The sequence below is a fragment of the Danio rerio genome, chromosome 5, assembly GCF_049306965.1.
Source record: "Danio rerio strain Tuebingen ecotype United States chromosome 5, GRCz12tu, whole genome shotgun sequence".
NCBI lineage: Eukaryota > Metazoa > Chordata > Actinopteri > Cypriniformes > Danionidae > Danio > Danio rerio.
In genome coordinates, this window is record NC_133180.1 from 36,517,977 (window position 1) to 36,542,631 (window position 24,655).

The following is a 24,655-nucleotide window of genomic DNA, read 5'->3' on the forward strand; positions in this document are numbered from 1 at the left end:
GTAAATTCTGTTGACCAAGAGCAACCCACAAGCCTCAACATTTCAGTGATATTCTGATCTAGTTGTCTTGTTTTAACAATTTGCCACTTGTCAAAGCCCTACAGCTCCCTTTACTTTGAATTAACCTACAAAGTTAGTTGCAGTTTAAGAAGTTGGTGTCAATACATATTTTAAAAAAAGATTTTAAATTTGGAATCCAAAACAAGAGGTTCTGATAAATGATGTTATCTGTTATTTGTGAACCACATAGAGTGTGTAATGTTAATCAAGGGCAGAACACTCCTGTAAAATTTTCAAAAATCTCAACGTGCTTATTGCTAAAAAATAGGCTATAATAACAGATCTTTATTCTTGAAAAAACAAACAAAAAGCGCTTTGGGGTAAGCTCAAATGTATGGTCGGTGCTCTTTGGGTAAGGGATTCATCAAAACAGCAACAAGAATCAGTCCAAGGCATTCGAATAAAGTGAAAAATTAAAATGGCTTTATTCACATGGCTAAATCTCCCTACGTGTTTCGGCAGAAGTCTGCCTTCATCAGGGTGAATTAGACTTCTCTTCTTTTTTGTAAAACAGTTTTTCTATAGTTTCCCAGAGATGGGTTGGGCATCCGCTGCGTGGAAAGTTGCTGGATAGGTTGGCGGTTCATTCCGCTGTGGCGACCCCGGATTAATAAAGGGACTAAGCCGACAATAAAATGAATGAATGAGTTTTTCTATAGATGCTTTACAGATTATCATTATACATTGATGTATGTGTTTTTATATATATGTATTTTTCTTTTTTTTTTTTTTCTCTCTCTCTCTTTTCCCATATATGAAAGTGGGTGTTTGTGTATCTATGCTGAATTTATGATGATAGTAGACTTTGCTTGTTAAATTATCTGAGTGCCATTTGAGATGTTTAAATGAGTCATGTGACCGTAGTACTCAAAAGAGACTCTAGACGTACCTGATCACTGTTACCCTGATGATGGCAGACTTCTGCTGAAACGCGTAGGTTTTTAGAGATTTAGCCATGGGAATAAAGGCTTTTTAAATGTTTCACTTTATTCGAGTGCCATGGACTGATTCTTGTTGCTGTTTAGATCTTTGTTCTTGTTCATTTCTCCTGCAGCCACCACAACTGATAGTTTGCTTTCAATCTAATCGACCTAGACCTTAATATGTGGTTTTGTTTGGAGACGATCAGTGGTTTTCACTTCACCTGTGACCACCTTGTTTTGCCTTAACAGTGTATATATGTGACTAGAAAACCAGTGCTTTTGTTTTATGCTCACATGTGAGTGAGGTTGGTAAGGGGCCGGAACATCCTGATACTAATGTTGGGAATCTCCACCTCTTCCATGCTCCTGCAAACAAAACAGACAGATGCAAACTTTACCTTTTGTAGGTTTTGACTGTACTGAATAACAACTGTAGAGGAATAAAACTGAAATAAAGTCCAGAGAAATATCAGCTAATGCATGAACGGACACAAGCTGGTGAAGACTGAACCTCTGCACATAAATCTCACTACATCTCTCAGCTGCTACATTTACCGGGAAAGGATCAGCCTACAGACAAGAACATAATCTTATTTAGCTCCGCCTTGCTGTTTTTCTGCTTGTTACTAACACCAAACCAGTCACATCTTCGTTTTAGAAAACCCTTTTCCTTATCAGGGCAATATATTTTCACTGAGCTGAGCTGTTTTACCTCGGTGGTGGCATTTCTTAAAAATAGAGCATGCCATTCATATATGTTAAATTATTCAAATGAATACTTGGCCTGTCTAATACACAACATAATTAAATAGAATTTCAATACTGGATGCAGCATCAAAGGTTTAAAAAATAGTGAATTCTGAGGCAATTTTCAGTTGTTTTCTTTTGCCTTTTTGCCGTTCTGACCCTGGTCAGCAGGACTCACTGAGATTAAAACAGTGTGGGGGTTTGTAAGAAGAGGACTTAAGAATGTTGTTCCTTGTTGTTCAATAAATCTTATAGTTCTGGAATAGCTTGTGGGCCTTCAATTTCTGTTTTTATCAACAAATGACTGATTTTCGCATTATACGAAAATATATTATATATAATATATAATATATTATATATATTGAACTTATTCTGTAGCTCTACTTTAAAGGTACTGTAACTTTTTGTTTCAAAATTTATTGACGAGTCAGTATGAGGGTAAGAGTTAGTAGATTGTGAAACCATCCTCCAAACCATGTGAATAACCAATCATTACTGCAGGGAGCCTGTAACAACTGTATATATTCTAAACCTAAAGACCATTTCAATATGGCGATATCATTGTTCCATGAACATTTCCTGCTGGTCATCACAATATTTCAGAACTGTAACAAGATGTGATACAGTCATATCTAATGCTAACACCGCTGTCATTAAAAATGCATCAATATTTGGAGCTTTTTAAGTTCTTAGAAGCTATGGAAATGAAAAATCTAAAACAGGAAATACATTAAGACCATTGCTGTTGTTTACATCCCTCACAAGGGTCTATATGGGCAGATTTCAAAGGAAACAGCCTGTGTTATTCAACTGATATGTAAATCTTACACCTGAACTAATAGGTCTTCAGCTGTCAAAATAGTCCACATTTCCATTTAAACATAGATGACAGTAGATTTCATTTTGTAAATGGTGTTGCAGATCGCACAGTATTGCACACATAGTTACAGCATTGCCAGAACAAAGATCGTCAAAGGCATAGTTTAAAGTGCTAATAATTACATAATGTAAGCATAAGTTTGATTTCCGTTACCCATAGAAAATTAATCAATTACACGTAGTTCCTATTAATTCTTTCTCTAAAACTTTCTTCAGCTAAGCAAAGAGAAAACTGAAGTCATTGCTTTTGGGAAAATCGTTGAGGTTCTAAAGGTGAATGCGCACCTCGGCTCTAAGGGTCAATCAACAAAAAATAAGGTCGAGAGTCTTGGTGTGATTCTGGAGTCAGATCTGAGTTTCAACAGTCATGTCAAAGCAGTAACTAAGTTTGCATATACCGTCTTAAAACATTGCAAGAATTAGATGCTTTGTTTCCATTGAGAAACTTGTTCATGCTTTTATCGGCAGCAGAAGGGATTATAGTAATAGATTCCTCACTGGCTTTCCCAAAAAACAAACAAACAAACAAAAAAAAATGGTCAACCAGTTGCAGCTCATCCAGAATGCTGTGGCCAGGATTCTGACCAGAACCAGAAAATCCGAGCACATCATACCTTTCCTCAGGTCTTTACACTGGCTCCCAGTTACATTCAGAATAGATTTTAAAGTATTACTACTTGTCTATAAATCGCTATATGGCCCAGGACCTCAATACATTACAGATCACTCAGATCATTAGGATCAAACAAACTAGAAATTCCAAGGGTTCAGTCAAAGCAGGGTGAATCAGCTTTTAGCTGCTACAACCCTTACTACTGCAATCAGCTTTCAGAAATGATCAGATGTGCTCCAACATTCAAATCGAGACTAAAAACACATCTGTTTAGCTGTGCCTTTATTGAATGAACACTGTGCTTCGTCAGATAGATGAAACTATTATGTCTTTCTTTTCTTTTCTTCCATTCTTTTATAAGCTGTTTTATTGTTTTTATTTGTTTTTATTTTCTTATACTTGTATTCTTGTTTTATGTAAAGCACGTTGAATTGCTACTTTGTATGAAATGTGCTGTATAAATAAACTTGCCTTGCCTTTCTCCTTGAAAGAATTAAGATTAAATTTAGAGAAAGGAGCAACTTTTGTTTTTTCCTTACAAATGGCCCTTCCAAAGATATATAAGAGATAAAATGTATTTTACAGCTTTACGAACTTCATGTCAGCAATTCTTTGGTTCTATTTTTATTTTGCTTAGGGATTTGGGGTTTGATCCTCTGAGCAATAGACATGTCTTGTAAGTAGGGCTATGACTGGCTGAATGGATTGACTTTCCAGAAATGCATGGTGTTGATCCAGGAACATGTCCCACTTCTGTAAATCACATGGTAGTGTACAGGTCTACAGAGTGCAATCTAGCAGACCTCTGTAGACAACACTGAGCTGCAACACTAAAAAAGATTCTTCCCAGGAAAGGGCAGTGAGAGAACCAAGATGTTTTAAAAACCCTTTTAAGACCTCAATTAAAACAAACATGGTTATCCTAAACAACTAAATTCCACCCATTTTTTAAACTTTACCCTTGGGAAATAAAAAAACTAATCACATAAATTTAAAATTATATGCATTTGTGACCATGATTGGCTACCTAATCAGAGTGAACTGAGAGTATAAAAAGCTCATTCAATGTGACTTTAGATATTTGATTGTTCTCTGATTAACAGTCTGATGTTGTTAGTCCTGAACTGAATGTGAATATCTTGTAAATATTATGTAGATTTCTGCATGCATTATCCAGAGATAAAGGATCTCTCCTAACTCCTAACATGCAGCATTAATGTGGTAACTGATGATGTGTTCACTCACAGAGACTGCAGATTCACCAAACTGTCAAATTGATTGCTGTATATGTTCACCAGGGGATTGTTGGAGATATTTCTATAACACACACACACACACACACACACACACACACACACACACACACACACACACACACACACACACACACACACACACACACACAGAAACAGACAGTAAAATAGTTATTGATGAAGCCAATAATATGCTTCTGTGATTCATTGGACCTGTCACTTTGTCCGAAAGGCTTTCTACAAATGAATGAATACACTGGGCAGATCAGAACAACTACAAGCGAAAAACACAGAGATGCTGCTCCACTGAGTGACCTCACGAAAAAAAAATATTGTATAACCTTTACCTCTAAACAATGAGTTCTAGAAAACATCATTTGCAACATAAATAACAAAGTTCAGAATGTGGCTCTCACAGCTGCTTGAGGTTCTGGAGGTTCTGGAACAGAGATGGAGGCAGATCTTTAATCTGGTTCACAGACACGTCTCTGTAAATCAAATCACAGGAGATTCAGCAGCTCATTTTTCATCTTAATCATTCATGAAATAAAAAAAGAGCTTCAAACAGAAGCTCTGTTCCAACATTTGAGCTTATCGGGCTGAGATTATTTACACACAGCAGGTGTCTCTCTACGTCTTTCTTTCTCTGCCTTCCAATCTCAGTAAGGGATTTGCTTAAAGGGATAGAAATGAGAATTCTGTCAACATTTATTCACTCTCATGTTATTCCAAATCTGTGTGACTTTGCAAAACAGAAAGCCTTTCTTGTGTTTAGAAAAAGTCTAATAGATGTCAAATAGACATCTAAACATAAACATCTTAATTAAAACAAGGCTAAATTTGGGCTGTCAGTGTAAATCTAGACGTCTAACAATAGCCTAAAAAAAGAATGAATGAATACACATGTGAAGTCTGTCTGATCTGCCTATTTGATGACTAGTCTAGCTATTAACTAACTATTGTTAGACATTTATTACAATTCCAAGATTTCTATTAAACCTCTTTTAAAAACAAAATTATTTGGTTGGATTTTCTGTGAAACGATATTGAATAACAACACTTGTCCAATTCCAAGAAGGGCTTCATTTACAAAACATGTGCTCTACATTCCAGCTCTTGTAAAAGAATATATAACCTTTGAGTAAAAAACTGAACAAAAAGAAATGTATTGACCCAAAGTCTTGCCCTCAACCTGAGCTTTCAAATCTCACCTCTGCATTTATACAACTTTCAGGCTATGTATACAACCTTCATTTCTTTATGCTTTTGTTGTTTGGTGGAGAGCTATAAACATTTTTTTTCTGTATTTCAGGGCAAGCAAGAAAGAAATACAGGATGGAACAACTTGAGGGTAAGTAAATCAGAACAACAGACAGAATTTGCATTTCTAGGAGATCTAACCCTTAAAAGCTTACAAATGCAAATTCTTTTTCTCTCTCTCTTGCAGTACATTTTTATAAGCAATGAACTGGAAAAAATAATGACAAAAATGTAATGTAGTGAAAAACGAATGCCTCCATTTATTTGTGATTGTGCAACTACTCACAGGTCTATCAATCTTTGCATGTCTGCAAAAGTTCCTTCTTCGATGGTGCTGATGCGGTTTCTCCTCAACGCTCTAAACCACAAAAAGACAGTCATGTAAAAACACCATCTCCGACTTATACTGTACCTCAATTCACCATTGCTTTCAACAACGCAGAATGAAGTAATATGCTGTACATCTATATGTAAATCAGTTCTGAGTCATAAGAGATTCTGAAGATCAAACTTAAGAATCATCCATCTGGTTCCTGTTTCCAGGAACTATCTCGAACATTTCCTGTAAATGCTTGAGTACACAATCACAAGCTCACAGTCAAAGATTGGGTCTCAAAAGCACTGGAAGAATCAAAGAAATGAAATATTTACACATTTGCAGAAATATGGTCTGCTGTGATATCTATAGCTTTGAATTGGGAATTGGGTGATTGAACTGGATCAGATATCACAACAAACACACTGTCACTTCAGTCGATGTAAGATTCAGTAACATCTTGTCCAAGCAGAAAGGAGAACCCAGTCACAAATGCTAAAATATTAATTTACTCTTCGGTGAACTGTACATTTTTTTCATGGTGTCACTGGGAGTTTCTTTCAACTGTAAGTACTTTTGGCCCTGTGGAATTCCAAAGGAATTTAATTCCCTTTTAACAAGTTGCATGCTTATATGTTATTTGTTTACTAACAGTCAAAATATATATAATAATATATATAATATATGTAATAAATAATAAATTATTTACGCATCTCAGATGTATATGTGTAATAAATAATATATTATTTACACATCTCAGATTAGGTAAATCTATAAGCGTTACACAACATTCTCTAGTGGAAATGACGTTTGGGAAATGTACTTATCTTGCTACAGCTTGAATTGATCATTTAATTGAATTCTGAAGTTCTAAGCATTAAGTCTAGGATTTTCTGATATTATATGGTCATGTATTACTCAAAATTGCAAAGATACTGTATAACATTATAAGAATAACACTCAAAACTGAAATACGCAAAAACATAATTAAACAAAGCTCAGAATTTAGGGATTACAAGACAATTACCTTATCTGGGAACGAAACGCAGAAACATGCCTCCAGAGATTACACTGTGTAACTAGATTATTAAAGTTCGTCGAGACAAACTTTAGGCTGACTTGAGAAAGTCTGTTGGAAATAGTTTGTTTAATTTAAACAGTTTTAAAAAGTATGAAAAGATGATAGATAGATAGATAGATAGATAGATAGATAGATAGATAGATAGATAGATAGATAGATAGATAGATAGATAGATAGATAGATAGATAGATAGATAGATAGATAGATAGATAGATAGATAGATAGATAAAAGCAGTTTGAAAAAGGATAGATAGTTTTGAGGTCACAAAGTTAAATCTATTGTTAAGTCAATGACAGTCTTTTGCAATAAAAGTCTATGGGACAGTTGTTGCTAGGGTGCAGTATCTGGTAGTTAGGGTGTGGCTAAAAAGTTAAAAGCTCTTCAGTTATTGGCAGTTTGGTAGTTCAAGTTAAATGAGCTCAGCCATTAGTCTGTATGACAGTCTGATGCAGAGTTATGAGCTCACAAAGTTTGATCCCATGTTAAGTCAATGAGAGTCCTTTGAATGGAAGTCTATGGGACAGTTTCTAGGGTCCAAAAGTGGTTGCTAGGGCGTGGCCAGAAAGTTAAAACCTCATCAGTTATTGGCAGTTAGGTAGTCTGAGTTAAAAGAGCCCAGTTAGAAGTCTGTGTGACAGTCTGATGCAGAGTTATGAGGTCACAAAGTTTGGTCCAATGTTAAGTCTATGGGATTTTTCCGACCGTCCGGGGACGTTTTTCGGAAAATCGAAAGTCGGATCAGTCGGAAAATATATGGCATACCGAGTCAGAATAGTTTGGAGGTCTGGTGTGAGTTTGGGGGTCATAGCTCGAAAGCTCTAGGAGGAGATAGATTTTGAATTTTAGTCTCAGAAGAAGAAGAATAATATATATAAAAAAAAAAAGTTTAAATAGGATTTCAGTAGTCTGCCTTGTTTCTCAAGCCAGCCTAATAACATTCTTTACATAGTCTTGATTGGGTATAAAGCAACACTGTAAAAAACATCTGTAAATTGACAGTTTTTTCGTATTTTGTGATTCATGTTTTTCCCCACTTATTTTTGCTTTTAAATTGCATTATGTGACCTTGGTCTTTTTCAAAAAAACTTTTAACCTTGAACAGTTTGAAAAAGTGAATTTTATTAACCGTTTTAATAGTTTAAAGTGATACATTGTCTGGGTTGATGTTGTATATTACAGTACAAAACCTTGAAATAAACTGCCAGTACATTTTCTTTTATTTTAAAAACTTTGTTCTCAATATAATCATTTATTAATTTTCTTTTCAGCTTAGTCCCTTTTTTAATCGGGTTCGCCACAGCTGAATGAACCGCTAACTTATCCAGCATATGTTTTATGCAGCAGATGCCCTTTCAGCTGCAACCCATGACTGGGAAACACCCATACACTCTCATTCACACACATACACTACAGACAATTTAGCTTACCCAATTCACCTATACCACATGTTTTTGGACTTGTGGTGGAAACTAAAGCACCCGGAGGAAACGCACGCGAACACGGGGAGAACATGCAAACTCCACACAGAAATGACAACTGACCCAGCCGAGGCTCGAACCAGCAACCTTCTTGCTGTGAGGCGACAGTACTACCTACTGCGCCACTGCGTCACAGTAATGCAATTCACAACCAAAAATAAAAGGATAAACACAAAATACGGAAACTGCTAATTAGTAGATATTTTACACCCAGTCCCAGGTCCCAGTTTGTTTGAATTGTCATACTTTATATTGATATTAACAGTTTAAGAACATCTAGGGTAAAATATTAAATGAAATATTTTCATATTTTAATCTGTTATCTCTAATTAAAACCTGCTTGCAAGAGGTTTCCAACCAAAGAACCAAAATACAGAGAAAAACAAGTCCCACGGGACAAAGTGTCCTTCAAATGCCACTGACAGATCAAATCAAAGGCCTTACAGATATCAAGGATGTATATCAACATGTACATCTAAAACATGAGTAATTATTGTAATTTATTCACTCCCGATGAATTTAATCGACTCCGGTCGTAAATTATTCAGTTCAACCTAAATCTGCATTTATTTGGATTTATGTGGATCCAGCTGAGGCGAGAGACTCAGAAGGAGCGTTAGAAGAGTCCCACTTCTCTCTCCTTCCCCCACACTCAAATCAACTGTCTATAATATAATAACCCTGGATCCCACAACACCCATTGCAGTTTACGCCTTTTTTTACTGTGTGTGTGTGTGTGTGTGTGTGTGTGTGTGTGTGTGTGTGTGTGTGTGTGTGTGTGTGTGTGTGTGTGTGTGTGTGTGTGTGTGTGTGTGTGTGTGTGTGTGTGTGTGTGGTTTGTAAATACTTACAACACGGTGAGAGAGGAGCAGTTTTTAAAACTTGATGCCCAGAGAGATGAAATTATATTCCCCTCCATTTCCCTGCAGAAACAAACACCTGCAGTTGATCGCTTGAGCATGAAGCGCTCTAGTGAGTGATGTGAATATATAAATCATCTTTAATAAATACTGAAAAATCATTAAATGTCAAGGTTCTCCTTTAGATAAAAATGGTCAATAAACATTTTGGGCACTTAGACAACAAATTTAAAACTTACTCCCTAGTCAATAAAGGATGTTCTAAGACAAAGCGGTACTTTGCTCTTTTGTAATAGTCTGACCTATATTTTGCCCACATTTTAAACACCAACAAAGGAAGTAAAGTAATGTAGGAACATCTTTCAAAACTTTTGCTATCACAGCCAGAGTGTCTACAAACAAATAATGACTTTTTTTCTTCAGAACTGGTTTCACTTTTCTTGCCATTTTTGCTAATATTCTTAAGCAGCTGGATGTTTCTGTGTTAAAGCAGTTCCCTTTAGATTTATATACACTGCATGAGCAGAATAACCAAGAAGCAGATTTACTAAATAAGGCAAATTAATATTGCAATCACTTAAAAGAACAGATGGTAGTGGAAAGTATTTTGAATGATCTGACAACTGTGCAAATTAAGGTAGTCATGAACTGCTTTAAATGTGTAGTGATTTCTGAGATCCACTCATAACATTTTCAAGATATTTTCATCATAATTTTAAAGTAATTAAATACAGTATTTTGTTTCCATCTTTGATCCCCCTCATTAGAGCACAATGTTTAACAGATTGTAGGTTCAGAGGTAATTGCCCACTGGTGTTTGGCGAACATTGTGCATATTTAAAAGTTTTCAATGCTTTGTTTTTAATACTATAGGTTCAGCTATGTGCCCAGTGAAGCACATTTTAAACAAAATGTGGGTTGCAGAGTAAGTTTTTTCTTGACGAAATCAAAACAAATCAAAAACTGCTTAAGTTCAGTCTAAGGCATTTTTACAAGGTTTGATATAAATGTTCTCTGTTAACTCTCACTTTAATCCAGAGTTTTTGATTAATTCTGGACTGCATACAGCTGAAAGTTGCATCTAGCAAAGAGCCAATCACATGAGACTCATAAGCGTCATTTTAATTATTATCTAATGAGAGAGTCAGTGCAGTTTATTTCTGTGGTAAAAATTCATAGATATTATTATCAGAAATACAATGAATTTAAATACATTTACAAGGCAGCCAAAAGTTAATTAACTGCTAAAAATACAGTCAATTTAACCTTTTTATATGCTAAAGCTAATTTATATGTAATAAAAAAAAATTAAATTGCACAATAGCCATTATTAACATTAATTGACAATTCAAAACCATTCAAATAAATAATGTAACATAATAATTATTTAAATAAAAATATATAGAAATAACTTACAAATTACAAATTTTCACTTGAACCCAAATTAAACCTTACAGGTTTCTAGTCACCAACATGACAAAAACCCCGTCTCAAAACCAACTCACCTTCTTGAGTTGAAAATTCAGAGGGTTGGCTTAAATAAAATGTGAACTTACCTTGGTAACTTACCAAGCCAAAACAGCTTTGTGAAACAGCCTCTGATTTAAACTGCTTACAGTATGTGTTTTTTAACCTACATCTTTCATAGACTGGCATTACTGCAATTTAGGTTACAGACAGCCATCTTGACCATAAATGTCATATTGTTATCAGAGTAATAAATATTGGCACCAAAAATCCCTGTCACACCTTTCATTGTTTTAAATTCTGACGATATATTTTGAATGGCAATCGAGGGTCTACACTGGTCAAGCAGTTAGTAAATCTGTCCCCGTGTATCATTAACCAATCTAAGGTAGGCTTATGCTATAAATTTCCTTAAATTAAATGCCACTTGGCTTGACATTTTGTTTAAATTGATCTAAATTTAAATGGCCCAAACACTTCATAGATCCATTGCATTCATAGCATGTAAGATGTTTAAGTAGTAAATGTATAACTCACAGCCAGTTGAGACGGGGCATTTCATGGCAAATTGAGGTTTTAGGAAACTGTTCGACAGAATTATTTAATAAAGACCTGCAAAACACACAAACAGACAGCTGAGTTAAAAAATACAACTGGGAAATCATTCACAACTAAATGAAAAACATTTGACAGTATAGGTGTATATAACTTGAAGGGCTACGCAGTAGCTTTGTATATTCTATTTGATCCATCTGTCAAGGTCAATTAATAGTTCACTCTTACAGGAAAAATAATGATTTCAGGCCTTCAAAAGACTTCTGGCGCAGAGAGGATATTCTGTTCTCGTCCAGAATCCTACACACCCAGACAAACACACATCAAACAAATGAAAAGCTCACAAATCACTATGCACATTCACAAAGGGACCCTGACAACTATCTAAACTTGATCTGAAACAACCATCTTTCAGAAAGCAAAAGTCATTTGAGGAGAGCATGTCAAAACTCTGTAATGAGAGCAGGTCAGACTTGTCTCAGTCTGGGCCTTGAAAGGGGATGAGATTCATTTAAATAATTCGGCATTTCATTCAAAATCCATCAATTAGGTCTGATTGAAAAAGAGAGAGAGAAATGGCAAAAGCGCCAAGAGAACATGGAGGGAAAGCACATAAAAAAACAGGCAGAAACAAGAAGAATGAGACAAAGAATGAGAGAGAAATTACAATTGCCATGTAAATCACACCTATCATCTAATTTCATCTTCCATGTGTGCATGTGAGTGTGTGTTTTTATACTTACAGCCACTCCAGACTGCTGAGGTCACTAAATATGCCTGCTTTCAGAGACGAAATCTTATTCTGACTCAAAAAACTGCAGAGAGAGTGAGAGAGAGAGAGAGAAAGACAGAATAAGACAGAGAAAGAGAAAATCACATTAATGAAGGTCTGATGTTAAATGGGTTTTGTTAAGCTGCGTTGATTTTAGGGCATCTGCTGTATGGCCATCACTGCTGTTCCTCTTGACTTTATTCAGTCATTTATCTCTCTCTCTCCCTCTCTCTCTCTCTTCTCCATATAACAGCCATTTTCATTTTTAAGGCTGCTCCGTACTTCAATATGCGGCTGCTGTCCTGAGCTATTTAAGGCATCTTGCTGAGTTCTCAAACTCCTCTCTCGCCTTGCAAACGGGAGGGAGCCCCGGGCTAGAGGATCTCATGAGCTCAGGGCTCTCTCCCGGGACAGCATGCCAAACTAGCTTTATAATCAATCATCAGTGTAAATTCTTAAAGTAAAGTTTATTTACAAACTAATTTCGACAGAATCATGTGCTTATGATTGCTTGGTGCCGCATTATTCAATTTATGATTCACCAATCAGACAAATCCAATCCTAAGCCACTATAAATACCCAAAGTTCCATATAACAGCCATCTTCATTTTGAAGAATCCCCCTTCCACCCCTACTCCTCCTTTACTATTTGGGTGGCACGGTGGCCTAGTGGATATCACTGTTGCCTCACAGCAACAGTCACTGATTATAGTCCTTACCAAGCCAGCCGACGTTTCTGTGAGGAGTTTACACTTTCTCCCCATGCTCACGTGGGTTTCCCCCGGGTCCTCCGGTTTTCTCCTATTGCCCAGTAACATACAACTTAAGTTAATTGACTAATCCAAATTGGCACCATAGACGTGCTCCTAGTTATCTCTTAAGAGCAATTACTATCTGTTCATTAGCTACTAAAGCAGGGGTCAAAAAGCTCTGGTTGTGGTGTATTTGGGGAAGAACAAAAGAAAATGCATCTCATCCTTTATTTGATTTTTGTCACACTTTATATATTCTCTGTTCTTTAGGAATTTTTATGTGTGTCCTTTTTTATTTCTAGGTCATGATCACTAAGGCAATATTTAGAAAGAATGTTTTTTTTATTTTATTTTATTGTTTTAACGATAAATCTTATAGGGCCGAACAACATTGAACTAGTTTGGAGGTTGAATTCGGTTCTCTCTCTCTCTCTCTCTCTCTCTCTCTCTCTGTTCAATTCAATAATTGGTTTATTGGCATGACAAATGTTTAAAAATGTATTGCCATTATAATGTTTACATTAAAAAGAACACAGTAAATAGTTGTAGTAGTGGTAGTCTTCTGTTTTCACCATCACTATTGACCTTATTCTCCGCAGACGAGCGGGTGCTGCCATTTGAATCTTTTTGGCACGAGACTTCCGGTCTCATTCACTTCCATTCATTTTTAGACATTAAAAACTGCTCGTTTCGCTGTTTGATGTTGCAAACTGATATTTCCTTGTTATATTATTCTACTTGGTCTGTATAGTCATGCAAACATTTGTTTGTAGAGCAAGTAGTTTGACCGTTTTTTGCCGTTTATTATTCCTTGTCATTTCTCCCATAGGCGACTGAAACGGAAGTTCTAAGACAATCCCGAAAACAGGCGCACTTCCGCATTTTAGAATAAGTTCAATATGGTTGATTATTGTAAGTATGACGCTGATTAGACCAACAGTTATGTACGTATCGAGGCAGACCTCTGGAAATAAGTACCTACTGTATGTACACATGAACACACAACATCATTTGGATGCATTAAAATGCATTCTTTGATCATGGATATCCGTTCTGCCTGAACCAAGCCTAATCCACCATTGTCATTGTTATATCCATTTCAACATTGCTTTCTTTTACAGGATGAATGCGTAGATGATGAAAGCCTTAGACTGACTGATGGCACAAAAAGGTGTCTGATGCTCATAATTGCGCAGACAGATAATCAGTGTTACACATTCAGCTGGAGCTTTGAGAAGGATTGATGCCACGTGGCATTAATATAATTGCACACATTAAGTGAGTCATTCATTCACAGATTACTCACAGTTTACGCAAAGCGACCAGTCCTGAAAATGCCCTCTTGGAGATCGTTTCTATACTGTTGCTTTCCAAATGTCTGCAGAGACAGGAAAAATATTCACAGTGGTTTTTTCATGCACGGTGTATTTTTCACCTTATTAAAACATGCTCTGGCCCTTAAATAACAGCATAATCAATCAGAGCATCCCAAGTTTTTGTATAATAAAGCAATGCCTGCAAACCAAGTCCACACTGTTTCATGATGGAGCACTGCTTGGTTAACCAGTCATTACAAAAAATAAACCTTCAAGGATTACATAGGGCTTCTGTGAAGACACATTCTCTCCATCACTGTTTATGTCGGCATAATAATTGAATGAGGCTTTATCACAGTGAAATTTTAAATTTTTATGCTAATTACTATTCATAAGTTTAGAGTTAGAATGACTTTTCAAAAAATGTAATACTTTCATTCATTCATTTATTCATTTTCTTTTCGGCTTAGTCTCCTTATTAATCAGGGGTCGCCAGTGGAATGAACCGTCAACTTATCCAGCATATGTGTTACGCAGCAGATGCCCTTCCAGGCGCAACCCATCACTGGGAAACACCCATACACTCTCATTCACACACATACACAACGGACAATGTAGCTTGCCCAATTTCCCTACAGCGCATCTCTTTTGACTGAGGGTCAAACCCGAACACCTGGAGGAAACCCACACAAACATGTAACTAACTCCACACAGAAACGGCAACTGACCCAGCCACCTTCTTGCTATGAGGCATCAGCGCTACCCTCTGTGCCACTGTGCTGGCCGCAATTTTTTAACTAATTGAATAAACTGATTAAAATGTGACAGTAAGACATTTATAATCAAGACTTCTGTTTCAGTTGCAGCTTTGATGTTTCTGTGGATCCTACTAACATTTGAGGCAGCATATTTTTTTAACACAGGAATAAGATTCTTTAGAAATATATTAGGGTGAAGCAATGGCGCAGTAGGTAGTGCTGTCGCCTCACAACAAGAAGGTCGCTGGGTTGCTGGTTCGAGCCTCGGCTCAGTTGCCGTTTCTGTGTGGAGTTTGCATATGGAGTTTCCTCCGGGTGCTCTGGTTTCCCCCACAGTCCAAAGACATGTGGTACAGGTGAATTGGGTAGACTAAATTGTCTGTAGAGTATGAGGTGTGTGTGGATGTTTCCCAGAGATGGGTTGCGGCTGGAAGGGCATCCACTGCGTAAAAACTTGCTGGATAAGTTGGTGGTTCATTCCACTGTGGCGACCACAGATTAATAAAGGGACTAAGCCGACAAGAAAATGAAATGAAATATATTAGAATCGAAAATGTTATTTTAAACTGAAAATCAATTTCACAGTATTACTGTTTTTATTATAGAGAGTTAATCAAATCTTGGTCAGCATATCTATTGTATTTTTTTTTACAAATCTTACTGAATCCAAACATTAGTACGTTTACAAATCCAAACACATAAATCCTCGAATTTCAAGATCAATGAACTGACAGAAACTGCACGATGATCAAAAGCCGTTCATGCTATTCACTATTGATTCATGGTTGCTGTGGGAACAAAAACATTTAAAAGGAGCCTTTAATCTACATCAAACAATGAACCTATGATTGTTATCTTTATTCTAAAATAGTTTTTTGGTGGTGGCTTTTTCATGCTTTTGCTGATCGTCAGTAGAGACTGGAAAGCTGAGAAAGGGGAGTAAGAATCAATGCCAGAGTGCCAAAAGCACAGCTGCCTTAAATGTGTATGCGTTTAACCACAAGACTATAGACACACTGACTGTTCTAACATTTTCTGAGCAATCCTTGTCATTTATTATGAATAATTGATGGCGTGTCTTGTGAGAGCCTCTGCCTCTTTCTTTGTCTTTTTAAATGTTGTCGTGCTATACTGAGTGCTACATTTGAACTTTGATGGACAGTAAAAATGTCATGCTGTCTAAAGGAAGCTTCAAAATCTCAATTGCACTTAACAGCAAATTAAAAAAAGATGGAGCTGAATTTACTTTTTAATAGTTGAACAAACTGATGTAAGTCATATATTGCATACAGTATAGTGTCAGTCACCTTTTTCACCTCACACTCTGTGTTTTAACATAAGTTCATTCCATAAACAGATGTTGTCTAATATGCCTAAATTGTCTAACTGCCTAAAATGTTGACATCTGTCATCTTGGGTTTTTATTTATTTATTTATTTTTAATGTACATTTCTTTTCAATTAAGGGAATGCAAAACAGACAGCATATGGTAAAAACAGAACAGCACTGTTTATGTGTGTTTATGTGTTCTGTCCCGGCTGGGTCAGTTGGCGTTTCTGTGTGGAGTTTGCATGTTCTCCCTGTGTTTGCGTTGGTTTCCTCCGAGAGCTCCGATTTTCCCCACAGTCTAAAGACATGTGGTACAGGTGAACGAGCACACCAACAAGCTACAGAGCAACTGGAAAATTGTATAACTTTTTGGCAGCATGGTCTAAGCCAGGGGTCACCAATCTCTTCCTGGAGGGCCAGTGTCCCTGCAGGGTTTAGCTTTAACCTGCTTGGATGTTTCAAGCATACCTAGTAAGACGTTGATTGTTCAGGTGTGTTTGATTAGGGTTGGAGCTAAAATCTGCAGGACACCGGCCCTCCAGGAACAAGTTTGGTGACCACTGGTCTAAGCCAATATGGTTGGCAAACGATCTATGGAGAGTTTAAAACAACAGATTTTCAAACAAATTTACAATGGTGGACAGGAATTGTGTCAATTAGGGAATAATTTTTATTAATGTTATCTGTATGTTCCTTGAAATCTAATGACAATAGACAAAACTATTCAAAAGTCATTTGATCAATTTTGTATTATTCCTAGTAATAGAATTTAATTGATTGTCAATTTTACTCAGAAGGTGGCTCAAACTGACGTAGTTTGGTCAAAGTCAGGTCTAGATCACACCCATTGAGTTTGGTTTCAATACTTCAAACCATTGCAGTAATTCATCCTGTAATATCGACTGGCAGCATTACAGTACATCAAGTTTGCGCATGGGCTAAATGACAACAGTTTTGTCTATCAACATGAATTACATAATTTTTAGTCTACATGGTCTGAAGATGATCCGAGTCAAATTTGAGGAAGATTGGGCCAACGATCTAGCAGAAGTTAAAAAAATAATGGTTTGAACAAAGTCAAAGTAGTGAACAGAAATTTTGGCAGATTATGGCATAATTAGTATCTGTGTTGTTGGCATGACCCAAGAAATAATTTGAGAGCAATTTTATCAAAGTAAGCATATGCAGGCAAAAGTTATTACCAAATTTGCAAGTTTTATTATTAATGGCTAATGTATCCTCCTGAGACCCCGCCCATTAACTTGTGTTCTCTGTAGTGGGCTTTGCGTTTTCATAAATTTTCTTTACATTTTTTGAGCTACTCTGTCAAGTCCTGTTGTACTGTTCAGAGGACATTCTTTCTAGTGATATTTCATTTGATTGGCTGGCATGATAGGAACCACTTCTTACACTGCATCCAAAATGACCGTCATACAAGAAAGCACATTTTATGAGAAGGAGATAGGTATGTAAAATTTAGCTTTTTAAATGTTTTTTTTTTTTACTATTTTTATTACATATATATTTATTTATTAAAGTGTCAGGAACAATACATTTAGCTTTCAAAGCTGTTTACTTGTTTGTGTTTCAAAATGTCATCCTTTTTTAGTGTTCACTATAGTGGACACCAGGACCATCCTAATGTATTCAATGACTGCATGTTGTAGGAGGCAGAACTGAAGCAGAGAGGATTCTTTATTAGATAGTTGAGGGAGACTCTGATTTACAGTCTGACAATCAGACAATTGGAAATTAGAGACAATTAGAGAATGACACTCAGTTTTAAATTGTTTTTATGTTGAGATTAACAGAACAGATTAACTTCTCTTTTTTTGAGTTTTTTTGAGTTCATCTCTCTTTCAGACTGAACTGCTTCAGGAATTTCAATACAAAAGGAAAAAAATGGCTTTTGTTTTGTTTTTGTTATATTAATATTGGATTAACATCCCTTTACAGCCAGATCCTGTACAGTTTTGTTTTCTAAGTTTGTTGGTCGTTTCGAACTAAAATGATCCTGTGGTCCACTACAGTGGACATGCTGTAAAACTAAAAATTTTAAAATACAAAATGTAAAAACTCTAAATTGTAAAAGGTTTTTATCCCAAAGGATGTAGGAAATCACAGAAAAAAAAAAAACTATTTCTGTGGGTCTCAGCAGGGTATGTCTTATAACTCTTGACCCACAGGTGGGACTGTCACCAATTTTTTATGAGGTGGTCAGTGTGAGGCGACAATGACAGACCTAAATTGGTGTCATTCTCTTTAACTATCGAGAGATACAGCTTCAGATGAGGTTTGGCATCATGCCAGCACATTTTTTTAGTGCAGTAAACAAAAACTGTTACACCTATCAACACAAATTCAAAATCTTTTGTCAGCATGGTCTGAAGATGATCTGTGACTAATTTGGTGCAAATCAGCCAAATGATATAGGAGGAGTTTGAAAAAGTAGATTTTTGACTTAAGGCTAGATGACGAACAGGAAGTTCAGTTAATTAAGGCATAATTGGTATCAATATTCTCAGAACAAACCAAATGAATATATCAAGATAAGTGTCATAACAATAGGCAAAATTAGTCAAAAGTTTTTTGCATTTTTAGAAATATTATTATAACGTTTGACTAAAAGGTGGTGCTGTGACAAAACTTTTTGAGCAGCTTCAGAGCACAGTCCCGAAAACACATACTGACTTTCACAACAATTTGCCAATGCCTCCGTAAAATATAGCAATTTTTGGCATAATATAAAATGGCTGACCTGGGAAAATCAGACATCACTCAACTTGGCATGCTCCACCAGATATAAAGAGACCAATTTTATGAATTTTAGACGAAGGGTTGAAAAGATATAAGCAAATAAATAAATAAATAAATAAATATATATATATATATATATATATATATATATATATATATATATATATATATATATATATATATATATATATATATATATATATATATATATATATATATATATATACATATATATATATATAAAAAATTATATATATATTTTTATCTCCGGACCACTTGGAGGCAGGGCGTCGAAACGCTGCACCACACTTCAGACCATGGTTGTGATAAAACACACCAAGTTTGTTGTGAATACGTCTATGCATTTCCGAGATAACAACTTAAGTCTATTTACGCAAGCTGTGCATTAAATTTTATTAGCAAATTTATTAAAAACGGATCTTGTAATCAACCTGAATTTCAATAACTTTTGGTCAGTATGGTCTGTTGATCATGTGATTCAATTTTGGTAAAAATCGGACAAATGGCCTCGGACTACTTCGTTCAAATAGGTTTTACAAAAAATTCAAAATAGCGAAAAATTTGATTTGAATGCGTTTGAATCGCCTTGAGTCAAGAAATCAGAGGAAGATGTTTTGATCGACTGAGTTTTGATTGTAGCCAATTCGGTTTAAAAGATTTAAAGCATATGTGAAACTTTAGAAAAGTGGTGGCATTGAGAGTTTGAGTTAGAGAGTCCAAATTTGTTGTGGTTGAAGATCCGACTGTCCTAAATCAGTGTACCAAAGTTTACACAAATTCCACAAATGGTTCATTGGGCTGCCATAGACTACCAGAGCGGAAGAAGAAGATGGAAAAATAAAAATAAAGAAACGGAAGGTATACAATTGGTGCCTACGCACCTTCAGTGCTTGACCCCTAAGAATAATAGGAACGATGATCATGAGACATACTCAACATCATCGATTCTTGCTTTATTGTCAGTGATCTTGTTTTTTGTTTTGTTTTGTTTTTTTAGAGTAAATGAAATAATCATGATTGCTAAGTTGTAGCTAAACATCATTAATTTATAATGACTTGAACTCAATGCAAGGATATATTTAAAAAGTGTAGATTAGTTAGAGAGAGGGATTAAGGAGTAGGAGATGAGATTGAAGGATGAATAGTTACTCACAGTCTCTCCAGGTGTCTGTAGCGGATGAACAGATCACGAGACAGAGATTCAATTCTGTTACTGTTCAGCTCTCTGAGAGCAGCATGGGAGAAAAATAATGATTATTAGACATGAAAAAACTAAAATTGCGATTTGCATCTCATTCCCTACAGTCAAAACAAAAAACAACAACAAAATAAAATAGGAACCAATCCTGTAAAGTGGGTCTTTCCTGTTGGTCAGGCTTGTGGTCTTCTTGACTGACCAAAAACAGGAAAACGGCAAGCCACAGCACTGCTTTAAGGTTAAGTTCTGTTGCTCTCTGCTGCTAGTGTTATACTTACAGTGCAGTCACATTAGAGGATACAGCAGGTACATGGAGCAGGTTTTTCCCATTACAATTCACCTTCCGACCCTCACAATGACACGTGTCAGGATAGACATCTAACACTGAAACACACACACACACACACACACACACACACACATACACACACACACACACACACACACACACACACACACACACACACACACACACACACACACACACACACACACACACACACACAAAAGCCATTAAATATCCCACAGGAGTACTGTTCATTGACAATAAATGCTGTGTGGTACTATTTGCCAAGCAGGGATTTCCATATTAGTAATGAATATTGTCGGCTAGGCAATTGCATTTCATTTCAGATAAGAATGCTAATGTGTACTTATAAAAGTACTAAGTGTATAATTAGAATTCAGTGATAGTGCATGTGTCTTTTTATTGTTTTTTATGAGGCAGGCTTTAATGTTTTATTGGCATTGGAGCCTGTGCTAATTAGAACATACAAATCATTGATGCAGACACAAATTATAAAGGAGATATTAAGAAAGGTTACCTTATGTTTTCCCAAATAGAGAAACCCCTGCCATTAACATGACAAAAAAGACTTTTTTTCAACTCAAACTCCTTTTGTCCTTCCCATTAGTGTATAAAATCTGTGCTTTCATGCATTTTTCAATCCATTTAAAAACAGCAGGCTATCACAACCATGACCATTTGAAAGCTTTTGTTTCCTAGTTAAATAAATTGCTATGTTCCATGCTTTCTCCAGTTAAATTGCATAAACAATGTGTATTGATGTTACGCTGAAGAGAGAGACTGAGAATCAAGACAAAGAGAGCGGATGATTTAAATGTAAAGTCCTTATCATGGAGAGTGCCCTTTCATATCGCAGCACATTCATATTTCTCATTTCAATAGATCTCATTTTGAATATCTACCATTACTAATTCTCTGTGTATTTACATTTGCATTCCTGTTAACTTCATAAAAGAGCATCAGATTAGTTCTAACTTTTTGCTTGTTAAAGTCACTTTAGTAAAATATAGAAATGGAAATTATATCTCATAAATAACACAATACTTCAACACAGGCTCAATAAAATGTGTGTCTCAGCTTACATGTTTGTAAATATACATTTACTTCAACATATTGTCACCTTAAAATTCTAAGGTTCTGTCTGACATTTTTTGTCAAAATTGAGTTATTGACATATTCTTATTAAATGACAGCTTATTTACATTATGGGATGTATTTTATAAGTTGTTTACATTTTAAGACTTTTTATTTAAAAAACAGATGTTACGAACATACCGTTTGCTATATGGAATGCAAAAACTTTAAAGCTCATTATGTCAAAATCATTCAGTATGCAGAAAGAACTTTATAATTCCAAAGTGACGATATGTTGACTCCAACTTCTAGTAAAATGAACATTACGTGACAGTATGGGATATCAACAACTTTTCTTCTTTTCACTTGCTTATTCAATTTTCTTCAGCTTATTCTATGTGTTATCAGGGGTTGTCACAGCAGAATGAACCACCAATTACTCTGGCATATGTTTTACCAGTCTTTTTAGTTGCAACCCAGCCCTGAGAGTACAATACTCAGTTCTGGGAGATTCCCACTATGGTTAGGCGATGTCAACCAATTTGGCATCGTACGATGTGTAATGTGAAACATCGTGATCAATGTTGGCATTGTCGTTATAGGCGGCGGTGAATTAATTATTTAGGAATAATGAATTAATTCATAACGAGTTATTTATTTGTAGCCTAACGTTTTAACCACCTGACCGCATGGTCTTTGTTTTACCCATAACCAAATCATAAATAAATAAAGATAAGTTACACACAAATTACCACCTGTCAATCACTTTTTCCACAGGACACTGGTATGATCGACAACAAACTTAGTTGATAGGATAGGTGCACAACCAACAGGAACAAAGCAACAGTATCTGACAAGTCCTAAGTTTTTTTTTAGCTAAAATTACTAAGTACAACATGAAAGCGAAAAATTGAAGCAATGTATACTGACGTATAGTGAGACGCAACCCAGCGCTACATCCTTGATAAACTGTCAGATGTGCACTGCTCTCTGGGGTTTTGTGTCCAAAGCACCCGCTGACTATTAGAGCTCAGACGCACGCATATGCTACAGCACATAACTGTGTGTGTGTGTGGTCACGTGATGTTCATTTTCAGCGATAGTGTGAAAAGAGGGCTTTTCAGAAATTAGAAGTTAATTAGCATTTTTGGATGGAAACATAGCTATTGTGCACAGCTCATTTTTGCAGAAAGGCTTAAACTCCACACACATGGGAATAGTGGATGGGGAGAACAAGCTTATTTCCATTAAAAGCACAGGCAACAAAAACAGCTTCACTGTCTTAACAGCTCAAATTTTTCTGATTCAGAGAGGTGTAATAAATATTCTGATGAGTTTTTTTTTAGCTGAAACTTTAGAGACACATTCTGGAGACACAAAAGACTTATCTCAAATGTTTAAAAAAGGTTTAAAATAGGTGCCCTTTAAAGTTAAAAAAGACATTTCAACTCTTTCAACCCACTCAAAACATTTGAGACATGTACAGCTTAATCCCCATTGAGTCTGACACAATCACTTTTCCAACACATTCTGGTTCTCAGCCAAGTGGGTCTCCCTTACAGAAGTTTGACAGTAAGGAAGAACATCTATGGCATTTCCCATGGAGTTTAATGTTGTATTTTTACTCTACTACATTTGAGTAAAACCCTCCTTAAATTGTTTTGTTTTTCAAGCTAAAGAAATAAGATATGAAAGTGATATTAACTGTTTGTATTTTAAAACACTATTGGTTGTGTTTAGGGAAGTTTTTAGGTATGATAAGCCTTACCCTCTGGTGTACCTGTACAAGATGGATGCATTTCCCTAAACGTACAAAACAAAATGTACCCTAATATAGATTGCCAAAATGTAGATAGCAAAAATGTACACAATGCCCTCTGGTAGATTTGTTGTTTAAAACGTGCAGTGAAATGTACCTGGCAAAACGTATTGTTTCACAGAAATGTAGGCTAATGCAGGTATTTTCATTGACCCTGTATTGCAATTTTATCAAGATTTTGACCAATAGAACAAGGAAAAGTTTGTGAAATAAAGTAGAATTCAACGTTTTTTTATTACAAAAACAATGTTGAACTCTTCTCACATATCTTTGGGAGTTATGTCTCTAAGTTTAAAACAACACATTTTGGATCTGAGCCAACTGGGTATCTCTCACCCAAGTTTGACAATAAGGAACAACATCTACAGCATTTCTCGTAGATTTTATTGTTGTATTTTTACTCCACTCTACTTCCTTTATTTTTTTTTTCAAACTAAAGAATGCTGCAAGATATCAGAGTGATTTCTGAATCATGAATGAAGTCAAGTCTTAAACAGATTCTTTTGATTAAAACAGTTGAACTCTAATTTAATGGCTGCATATGAAAAGCTTAGGTCTATTTTATTGAATTTTTATTATTTTGACATGGACTTCACAAATACACTGGGCAACCAAATGCATGTGTTTAAGTGTTCTAGCAGACTTGCTAATTCTCAACACCTGTTGGTTTAACATAAATAAATATAAAAATAGATACATATACACAACATTATAATTCTTTACATGAAATTGCTTTAAGGCAAAAGCAAAGGTGGCATGATCAAACAAACTAATAGTAAACTAATTGTGTAAACACTGCTGTTTTGCTTTTGATCTCTTTTTAAGTTCACTAAAAACATTTATATTACTTTCTAATTTTAGGCTAACAGGTAAATCATTCCACCATTTGGCTCCCTTAACAGAGAAAACAGATTTACCAAAAGAGGTCTTATACTGTAAAAAGAGGTCTTGCTGATTTATTGCCTCACTGCATTATCAGGCAATGATATAGTCAGCATTGTTTGTACATGGAGAGTACTCATGAAACTGATGTTGGACAGACTTTAGATATAGCATATT

The 24,655-nt window shown here is 35.7% G+C and overlaps 1 protein-coding gene and 1 long non-coding RNA gene across 4 annotated transcripts in view; one reads left to right on the forward strand and one right to left on the reverse strand.

Annotated features, from left to right (window-relative positions):
• Positions 1 to 24,655, forward strand: part of LOC110438657 (uncharacterized) — a 66,563-nt gene that overhangs the window by 24,709 nt on the left and 17,199 nt on the right. The window contains exon 3 of the long non-coding RNA XR_002457031.3: positions 5,788 to 5,826. This is a non-coding gene — a long non-coding RNA (uncharacterized lncRNA). The remainder of the gene's footprint in view (positions 1 to 5,787; positions 5,827 to 24,655) is intronic.
• The window catches only part of rxfp2l (relaxin family peptide receptor 2, like), an 80,482-nt gene that overhangs the window by 19,492 nt on the left and 36,335 nt on the right, over positions 1 to 24,655 (reverse strand). For 2 of the 3 annotated variants that reach the window (XM_068221461.1, XM_001919507.8), the window contains 11 exons: positions 20,675 to 20,780; positions 20,352 to 20,423; positions 14,324 to 14,395; positions 12,237 to 12,308; positions 11,722 to 11,793; positions 11,476 to 11,550; positions 9,463 to 9,534; positions 6,022 to 6,093; positions 4,892 to 4,963; positions 4,468 to 4,539; positions 1,278 to 1,349 (listed from right to left, as the gene is read on the reverse strand). In XM_068221461.1, coding sequence (XP_068077562.1) covers positions 1,278 to 1,349; positions 4,468 to 4,539; positions 4,892 to 4,963; positions 6,022 to 6,093; positions 9,463 to 9,534; positions 11,476 to 11,550; positions 11,722 to 11,793; positions 12,237 to 12,308; positions 14,324 to 14,395; positions 20,352 to 20,423; positions 20,675 to 20,780 — 829 coding nt within the window. The remainder of the gene's footprint in view (positions 1 to 1,277; positions 1,350 to 4,467; positions 4,540 to 4,891; positions 4,964 to 6,021; positions 6,094 to 9,462; positions 9,535 to 11,475; positions 11,551 to 11,721; positions 11,794 to 12,236; positions 12,309 to 14,323; positions 14,396 to 20,351; positions 20,424 to 20,674; positions 20,781 to 24,655) is intronic. The other variant, XM_009301606.4, reaches the window with a different exon arrangement.